The sequence below is a fragment of the Hyalella azteca genome, unplaced genomic scaffold (assembly GCF_000764305.2).
Source record: "Hyalella azteca isolate HAZT.00-mixed unplaced genomic scaffold, Hazt_2.0.2 contig10753, whole genome shotgun sequence".
Lineage (NCBI taxonomy): Eukaryota > Metazoa > Arthropoda > Malacostraca > Amphipoda > Hyalellidae > Hyalella > Hyalella azteca.
In genome coordinates, this window is record NW_025940776.1 from 115,243 (window position 1) to 125,321 (window position 10,079).

General features: G+C 38.9%; 1 protein-coding gene across 1 annotated transcript in view; it reads left to right on the forward strand.

The window, feature by feature from the left end:
• LOC108680884 (acetylcholinesterase) overlaps nt 1-9,865 on the forward strand; it is an 18,049-nt gene extending 8,184 nt beyond the window's left edge. The window contains exon 4 of the mRNA XM_018169810.2: nt 5,765-9,865. Coding sequence (XP_018025299.1) covers nt 5,765-5,916 — 152 coding nt within the window. The 3' untranslated portion in view covers nt 5,917-9,865. The remainder of the gene's footprint in view (nt 1-5,764) is intronic.
• Nucleotides 9,866-10,079: the final 214 nt, after the last annotated feature.

Genomic DNA, 10,079 nt, shown 5'->3' on the forward strand with positions numbered 1-10,079 from the left:
GCTCACAAGTGCTGCACGCTGCTCACAAGTGCTGCACGCTGCTCATAAGTGCTGCACGCTGCTCACAAGTGCTGCACGCTGCTCACAAGTGCTGCACGCTGCTCACAAGTGCTGCACGCTGCTCACAAGTGCTGCACGCTGCTCACAAGTGCTGCACGCTGCTCACAAGTGCTACATGCTTCTCACAAGTGCTGCACGCTGCTCACAAGTGCTGCACGCTGCTCACAAGTGCTACATGCTTCTCACAAGTGCTGCACGCTGCTCATAAATGCTGCACGCTGCTCATATGAGCTGCATGCTGCTCATAAGTGCTACATGCTTCTCGCAAGTGCTGCACGCTGCTCGCAAGTGCTGCACGCTGCTCATAAGTGCTGCACGCTGCTCATATGAGCTGCACGCTGCTCATAAGTGCTGCATGCTGCTCACAAGTGCTGCATGCTTCTCACAAGTGCTGCACGCTGCTCATAAGTGCTGCACTCTACTAATAAGTGCTGCATGCTTCTCACACTTCACTCAATGCGGCCCCGCATCGACTTCCAATAAAGCCTACAAGGTCGGTAAGCCTTCAAGGCCACGGCAGGCCGCAGCAATAATTCAGCTCAATGCGGCACTTTATTTTCCCTGTTGAAAATTAAGACCGGCTCATAGGCGGCCACGCGTCAGCCACTCACTGGCCGACTATAATCGGGTTTTTATTCAATGAGGGGAATGCAACCTCATCAGTCTCCGTTGCGCCCCTCGCTGCCTTCTGAACGCCAATCGGACTCCTCGTGTCGGCCTCATTATCACAAATACCGCTAATAATAAGAAAACATATGTATTATAAAATATATAACTCAGTTCTCACTGCAGTGAGTGACAGAGAGCGCATTTGCTCGTCGACGAAAATGTGAAGTCACGGACGGATAGACAGATAAACAGATGGACGGACATACGGACATGGCGAGCACAATAGTGCATTTTTTCCGTAAATGAGAAAATGCGCTAAAAATAGGCCCCTTCAAAACCACATTTTATATGAAAAATAAAAAATTCATAATGATTATTAATAATGAGTAGAGAATTAGACATCAGATGATCAACGACCAGATATTTAAAAAATCATTAGTAATCAACTTTTTCTTAAATTCTACGCCAAGATACAATTTAAACTTTATGTCGAGACGAGTTATGAAACTTTGACAGTTAATCTAGCCAAGCCACGCCTCCTCTACCGCCGTGCTAGTGCGTGCACTAACGACCTCCTCACGTAGCCCGTGCTATTGCGTGCACTAACGACCTCCTCACGCAGCCCGTGCTAGTGCGTGCACTAACCACCTACTCACGTAGCCCGTGCTAGTGCGTGCACTAACGGCTCCCTCACGCAGCCCGTGCTAGTGCGTGCACTAACGACCTCCTCACGCAGCCCGTGCTAGTGCGTGCACTAACGACCTCCTACGTCTCCATTAATCTCTGAGATCAGGTCTCGTGCATCACACAGAACATAAATCGATCACGCAGTATTGATCCAATAATGCAACGTGTACAGATTAGGTTGAGATCATCAGATGAAAGTTGCTTGCATTTTAAAGAGGCAGTTCTCTTTAAAAAATTAGTTAAAACCTAATAAAATATCATGTTTTACGCCAGGAAAAGTTATTGAAGGCTAAAATTGATTGCAGTAATCGCGATATATAACAATAAAAGAGCAAAAAATTACCGAAAAAGTATTTAAAAACGCACAGTAATCATTTCATCGTGTTTAAATGTGACTTTTTGTGTTTATTTGGAAAAGGGAGAGTCATTGGTCGATGCAATGCTTGATAACAGAAATGAAATCACTCTGTCAAAAGTAAATTAAATCTCAGGTCTAAACTCCGTAGAGTTTGGTCTACACTCAATGCATAGAAAATGGTTTCCAGTTATAACGCTCAACTCATTAACGCAAGTTGTGCGCTAAATACTTAAATAAAATAAATAAAAACAAATAAATATATAATACTTCCATAATTAATGTATTAATGTAAGTATTTATACCAAATGAATGTACTTACAAATGTACTTACAGTTGAATACTTGAATACTTACGTGGCATGCATACTTGCCACTGGAGAAAAAAATGAAATTTTTCAAAACTACGAATGTGATGGTTTGAATTTAAGTCTCACGGTAAGGAGACGAGTACTGTACATGTTCTGAACAATTCACTGTGGTGTGCTGTGCTTCATGCCTGCTTGGTTGGGCTTGAAATTACATGATGCGAGCAATGGGTGCTTTAACGTCAGTAATAAACGAAGGTTTACCGCTTATATCTGCTAGCCACAACCAACTACCATACCGAATAATGTTCCTAAACAAATACTCGTATGCTTCTTATGTTATACCCGTATGCATGCATTTTTATGATTCTAATGTTTTAAGACCACTATATTGCGGTACATATATATGTGGCAAGTGTACTTGCCACTCGGATATAAATTTATGGAATCGCTTTTTTTAATATACCACACAAGGAATTGTATCAATTATTTTAACTCAACTTTTAGATTGTCACTTGGCGTAATTCATGATTTATTCATATTAAAAGAAAAAGCAGAAGACTAGAATAATTTCATAGTAGCGACAGAGCCTCCCAGAAGAAAATAAACTTGTGAAGCTGTAACAGAGCATAACAGTTATGCATCTGATGACCAATTTATGTGCAATCCAGAGCCTCTTCTAACGAGAATTTGCTCGCTATTGTTCCGAATGATTCTGTAGATGACGATCAACTCGAAATTGTAGCAAATTCAACCTCAACATCAACTTGCCATGAATCATAAAATCGAAAAAAGACGGTCTTCAGGAGGCAAACTGCTAAAACAAGGTTGTAAATCTAGTACCGGATTTCAGTGATGCGCCTGAGGAATAGTTAGTAGAAACCAAATCACTGGAAATTTTTGAGGAGCAGTGTTGGACAACACAGGTCCAGTTTGGTGGTCTGTTGTGAATACAATTCGTACGGCAGTCAGCATCATAGGACATATTAAGGCAAGAGTCCTCGCAACTGATGTCGTGAATGTGGCGCTCTGTACCATTTATTTTTGCTGCGTGTGCAACATTACTGTATACCTTGATTGTATAAAAACCTTTCACTAGAAAAAATAAACATAAAGTGGACGATAAAGGCAGAGATTTCATTCGCTACTTTAGATTTCTCCTTATTCTAGTACCTGTACTCTTCATTTGCCATACCATTTTTTATTAGCCGGGTGGCATGTATACCTGCCGGTGTGTTTTTCGAGTAACAATGAAAAAGTTGAAAAAATTTTTTAAAAAATTCTTTAGAAAATATATAAATAAATCCCTTATATTATAAAAAATAAAACTTTCCAATGATTTATCGGCGTTAATGGGGTAACTTGTATACTGCGCTGGTCATTACCATCTCGAGACGAAACAGTAATGAAATTTAAATGCACTTTCAACAATTAATTAGTCTTTGCATTAAATAAATTTTAGAATTTTTATATTTTTCACATTTTCAGTCAAATTAATTAACAACGTCACAAAAAAGCACCATTTTTATTTTATTATCTACATATTGATATACTCCGTACGTATAAACCTAGACCCAATGCATGTCTAATTGGAGCAGTTTATTGGTGTATTCAGTGCAAATGCATCCTGGTTGACGTTGATGGAAACTGAGCCCAGCCTTGGGTGTCCCGATGATGCGATTTGGATGGCAGTTAGCGGCGGCGCAGCCTTAATTGAATCACTTGATGCAGTTAACCATACACTGAACGTCGCTGCATCACTTGATGCAGTTAACCTTACACTGAACGTCGCTGCATCACTTGATGCAGTTAACCTTACACTGAACGTCGCTGCATCACTTGATGCAGTTAACCTTACGCTGAACGTCGCTGCATCACTTGATGCAGTTAACCTTACGCTGAACGTCGCTGCATCACTTGATGCAGTTAACCATACACTGAACGTCGCTGCATCACTTGATGCAGTTAACCATACAGTGATCATAGCATCATCACTTGATGCAATTAACAAGAAGTGCTCATCGACCTTATTCTGGTGACATCCACTCATTCTCGGCAGAGGACGAGCTGGCTATCTCATCTCAAAGTCCAAAATTCTCCAGTCTCAAAAAAAGCTCCAGCGAGGCACGGAAGACCGCGCTTCGTCCATGCGCAAGCCTGACAATACCTGCACGACATCTTATCTCCTAGCTGCAATTGAACTATACGAGCAAAAAAAGGCAACACTATTTAGAATTCTCGTTTTAGGAATGCACAAGAATTCTAAGTAGCATTGAAAACAAGGAAGTAATATATAATGGCGATTTATGCGGCAGATGCAAATCATGATCTACGAAGCAGAGACAGACCAAGACCTGTGCAGCAGTATTCCGATCTGCCTTCTACCCTCAATTCCTCAAATACCAACCGCTGCTCTCACCCTACTCGCCTTCTCCTCACAGCTACACCACACGCCCGCAATCCTCCGTTTTTCCCCTTCAAACCCCAACCTTACCCTTTTCCCCTACTCCCCCCATCCCCGTGAGGGGCCACGCATGCAATTTGTGCACCGGCTGCGGTATGACTGCGTGATGTGACCTGCAGCCCTCATCTCATATGCATTGCTGCCCCCCCTCTCTCCTCCTGAGGGAGCGAGGGAGTCGGGCGAGGCATACGTTTATCTTAACTGAGGCTGAGGTCGCTGCGTGTTGCATGTTGGGTTATTCTCTCTAGTGCAGACATTAGAGAATTGAGATCGTGCTTTGTGGTTCATTGAATGGAATATTCTGCAGACTTTTTCGACAGGTTCCCAATGTACATATAAGTAAAAAACCTAACAATATTTTTGCAACCAATACACGACTTTTCAGCTAACTATGGCTAACTCTATCTGACTAGTAGTTTTGGGATGAAGACGAATTCTGGACTTAATTGGGAGTTTATCAGGGAATTATGTTTCCAGAATTGATACATAAGAATAAGTGAAAAATTTATGCTTATAATTATTGTAAATTAGTAGTGAATCAAATCAACGTGAGCTCCGAACTCTCGGCAAATAGTGAGAGAGTCTGTCTACAGACGGGAACTGTCTGGTGCAGGTGTTGTGGTGCAGGTGTTGTGGTGCAGGTGTTGTGGTGCAGGTGTTGTGGTGCAGGTGTTGTGGTGCAGGTGTTGTGGTGCAGGTGTTGTGGTGCAGGNTAATCGTGTTCTAGTATTTTGGTCCAGGCATTTACAGGATGAACCGATGTATACCAATGATAGGACAAGACTCAGATTTGTTTTCTGTACAAATTTTGTGACATTTTTGGCTTTCACTTTCATTTCAAATTCATAATTGATTTGAAATTCAAGCAATCGAGTAAATCTAATTTAAATAAACTTGCCCACTGTATATAACATTTATTTAATTGTTCGTTTTGAATATAGCAAATGATTTCAAACGCAATAAAAATTGTTATTAAAATACTTCTATATTTAACGTTATTTAAATAGTCTATATTTAACGGTTATTAATGTCCATAAAATTATAAATATATTACCCCTCGTCACCCCTCGCGTTGATATATAACCTCATCACCCCTCACGCTAATATATAACCTCCCTCACGCTAATATATAACCTCCCTCACGCTAATATATAACTTCCCTCACGCTAATATATAACCTCATCACCCCTCACGCTAATATATAACCTCCCTCACGCTAATATATAACCTCATCACCCCTCACGCTAATAATTAACCTCGTCACTCCTCTTTGTCCCGGCAGAGTACAAGCCCTCCCAGGGACCGGAAGTTTGTCCCAGCTCGACTGGGAACAACATGGACGGGCTCACCTCAGGGGCACAATGCCTGACTTGTGCCCTGGTGCCCGCTCTTCTCTTCGCCTGCGCCGCACGCATCGGTCGCTTTGCTCTCTAAATCAAATACTCGAGGCCTAAGGTTAATCTTTCTATAGAGAACTTGCGACGCGATGTAGGCAGTCTTTTGAAAGTAGGCCGTTATTTGATCATAGTTGATAAAGCAACTGTTTCACAGTTGCGTCTATCAACGCAAAGATCGTGTAAGACAGCGGCGGACATTGAAAAGTCACATTTCAGAATACAGAGTTGGATTTATTAAGACATTTAAACCGGCAATTGTAGGTCTATTTTTAATTCTTCTGGACTTAAAAAAGATGACAGTTTCTCCAAAGCCACAGAGTAACGATTATTTTTAAATAATTCGTTTGACTAAAATCTGAGTTTTGAATTAAATTAACTGAATATAAATAGAGCACAATAACCTTAATCGAATTCGATTGATAATTAGGGTAGCGTTGGCCGACATAAGGTCGATTCTTCAATGACTGCTTATAGCTCGACGTAGTTTTTTATAGAACTTGCGTGAATTTAATGTGAAGGAGTTAAAATATTAATTAGAAAGCATAATAGTCTTATTGCTATCTGCTTCTGATGTTGCCTACGACAATAGATAGAAAACGCTTCTTTTGATATCGCAGAGATGGCACCTGTTTGACTATCATATATACTTATTACGTAAACAAAAGCTTGCATATCCATTGAGTAGTACAGAACCCCTATTATATACGTATAGATGCATGTTATCTATCTCTATTGGTTATTATAAGATGGTATGGAAGAGAAGAAACACAGTTCTTAAGCGTTCAAGATCGAGTCGAAGTATGGAAGCAATTTAATGCTCAGGAAATACGGCACGAACTTTCAAGTCGAGCAAAAATAGACTCGAGTTTGTTGTTCTCACAAGTTGGTAGCTGGAAAGTTTCAAGGATTTGTGCGTCTAATGTTGATTGCTTGAGAAGTTTTATGGAATTTCATAATCGTTCTTTCTTTCAATTTTATGATAATAATTAATGGTGCGAGTCCACGCGCTTGTTTGCTGCAGTTGCTTTGGTCATGAGATCGTTATACTGGATTCCTCAATTGGCAATGGAACAAATTTAATTATTCCATTTTTTATTAAGGCTGCTAATTTAACCAGCAGAGAACTGATAAATTAATGCAATAAGAGCCATTTGAGCTTAAAAATCGAGCTTAAATAAATTTCATACCTCCACACAAAAAAGATTAATCAAATCTTACTCGTTGCAAACGATACTGGGTTTTAATGTTTTATGTTATGTCTGCATTAGAAATGCCCGTAGGTCGACGGAGAAAAAACATTCATTTTGTTCCACAATAAAAATTGTGTTTGGTGAACGCATGAATTGACATTTTTTCAAGCAAGTTTCTCGCAACAAGCATTTTTTAAACTTTTCTCCTGGAAATTCAGCATTGATATCTTCAATTTTCTTTGTAAAATGCATGAGTGGCAGCTGAGGAATTGACCTTCATTAATTATTATCTTCTTTATTTATAGTCTCATTGTGAATACTCACCAGACAATAAATTATTGTCTGGCAGCCGTGACCGATGAAGGGTTGTTACAGTTGACGGTGTCCGTGAACGGCAGCTGTGAGAAAGCTTTGCACTGCACAGTATATACGCACCCTGTCGCCAACATTGCCGTGTAATATCAAGAATTATACGGCGGAATATCGAGAACATTTCCGTGTTATATAAAATATTTTGTCATGTTACAATAAGAACATTACCGTGTTACGTTGAGAACATATTATGTTGAGAACATCAGAGTTAATATCGACAAATTTGCTGTGTTATGTCGAAAATAAAATTATACGGCGGAATATACTAGAACATTTCCGTGCTATATAAAATATTTTGTCATGTTACAGTAAGAACATTACCGTGTTACGTTGAGAACATATTATATTGAGAACATCAGAGTTAATATCGACAAATTGCCGTGTAATGTCAAGAACAATGTATTGTTACGTTAAAAATATTACCGTGTTAAGTAGAGAGCATTACCGTGTTTAGGTTCATGTGCGTGTCTCAAATTATTTATGGTGCTGCAGTCGTGAGCTTTAAGCGTTCATATACAAAAATAAATGTTTAATGAAGCCAGTTTGGGTCGCAACGGTCACTTCTATATTGCCTGCGCATCACACTTTTCAGTGACAAGCCGCTTTCCACTTCTAGGCGCTGTAAAGTGAAATATGACGTCACTTCTTGGCCACTAAAGTTCACTTCCAATAGAAAATAGACGACTTATGGTGGACATCACATTGCTTTTCATTGAAAAAAACGCAACTTCCGGGGAAAAAATGCAATTTTGATCCTCAGTGGTCATGTCTAAGCGCCGTACGCTACTTTCTTAGCTGCGTGTTTCCAACATGTAATGTTTTCGAACGTTCCCCCTTAATAGCTTTAATTAAGAAGGTATCTTCTCTTGTTGACTCTCGATTTTGATAATCTAAGAATTCTTATTTAACTTTATAATTGCAGTTCAATGTTATTGAAATGTTGGAATTACTGAACGGAGTGCATAATCTTTTGTAAATACATCACTTCTATCTAACACCGGGCCCTCTCCCTGTGTTATTAGGATTAGAGGCATTATTGCCTTGATATTTCACTTAAAATTACATGATGAAAGAAACATGATTGCAGTATTTGATAATGTACGACATACTCAGTCATACTCAAAAGCTTGTTTTGATGTCTTGGTAATTCTGCTTTCCATCATTTTGAATTTATAGCTCTATGAAATTATAGTGATGATGACGTTACAAAAGCCTAAAATGTCAAAAGTTGCAGAAAAACTGGAAAGAAACTGCAAGTAAATTTACCTTTTTTCGATATAAACGATAATTAAATATATTTCTTAACATAAATTAAGTTTATCTTGGCACAAAGATAAACTTTATCTTTTTTCTGGAAAGAGAATTCACGAGCGCGTTCCAGTAATTCAGGCAATACGAAAGAGTTCGAAACTCTTGAGTATGGAAGTATTATAAAACATAATAGGATGTGATTGAATTGTTTTAATTCGTTGTGAGCGTAGCACTAGAGTGTGTTTGATGACCATAGTATTGTGAACATAGTTTATAATATCCTCTGTTGAAGTGTTGAATAGTGAGATGTCAGACACTTGTATAGTGGACATTATTGGGCATAATTTCTTATTCATGTTGAATAGTGAGAAGCATAATCATGTGGACATCGCTCACTATCATTTGTTAAACATGCTTTACAGTGGACGATGATTGGATATTATTTAGAGTTCATAATGTTTGCTTTTGTTATTATATAAATGGAACATATAGTGAAATAATTAAATTTTGACTACGTAGACGGTTGTTTTTGCAAGGCAGAGTCAAATGAAAATAAAAATTCGGCGCAAATTTGATTGTCTCAGAAGACAAGAGGTAAGTAGTTTAATAAATTTATTCAATACCTGAAATAATGTGGCGTAAAATTGTCATTTCTTGAAAACTGCACAGAGTTGTTTAGAAGAAACCTTGAACACTTATACACTCTTAGGGGATGAGATTGCTCACAAAATTTGTCAAACTGGTTAAAAATGCCCTTCAAATGGCCGCTAAACCAGTTTTTGTAAAAATTACGTGGATTTTAACCATATGAATTAACTAGAGATCGGATCTTTTGCCAGTGAAACCTCAAGAACATAAAATTGTTTAAGTTTTTTAATTTTAAGAAAGTAATTTTTTTAGAGGCGTTGCTATGTAAATGTGATCATTAATTTCTCTAGAAGAATTAAACTATATGAATAAATATAAATATCTATATTAGCGTGGTGTTTTAGCGGAGATGTTTCGGTTGCGGTCGTTTAGGTGTAACTGAAGCAATTAGAGACGAGTAGTCTGGGTGGTCGTTAGTGAGTAGACCGTCGTGAGTAGATTCTCTTCTATACACTCAGAAAAGAAAGCAAGTTATCCAAATATCGATGCACTTCATCCCTTACAAAATTTAGAGTCACCCCAGCTTCTGGTAATCCAAATCAGAAGCCGCCGCGTCTGTAAATTTTCACTGGGATGCCATTCTGAGGAACATCCTATAGCCTCGTATGGCCCGATTAAAGGGCGTACGAGTGCTGCGTACAGTGAGTGTGTCGCTATTTAGATAATATGAATCATTGATTTTTCTCAGTGTACTAACTTTATCTATGATTCCTGTAGTCAATGAGCATGTCTCCTAATG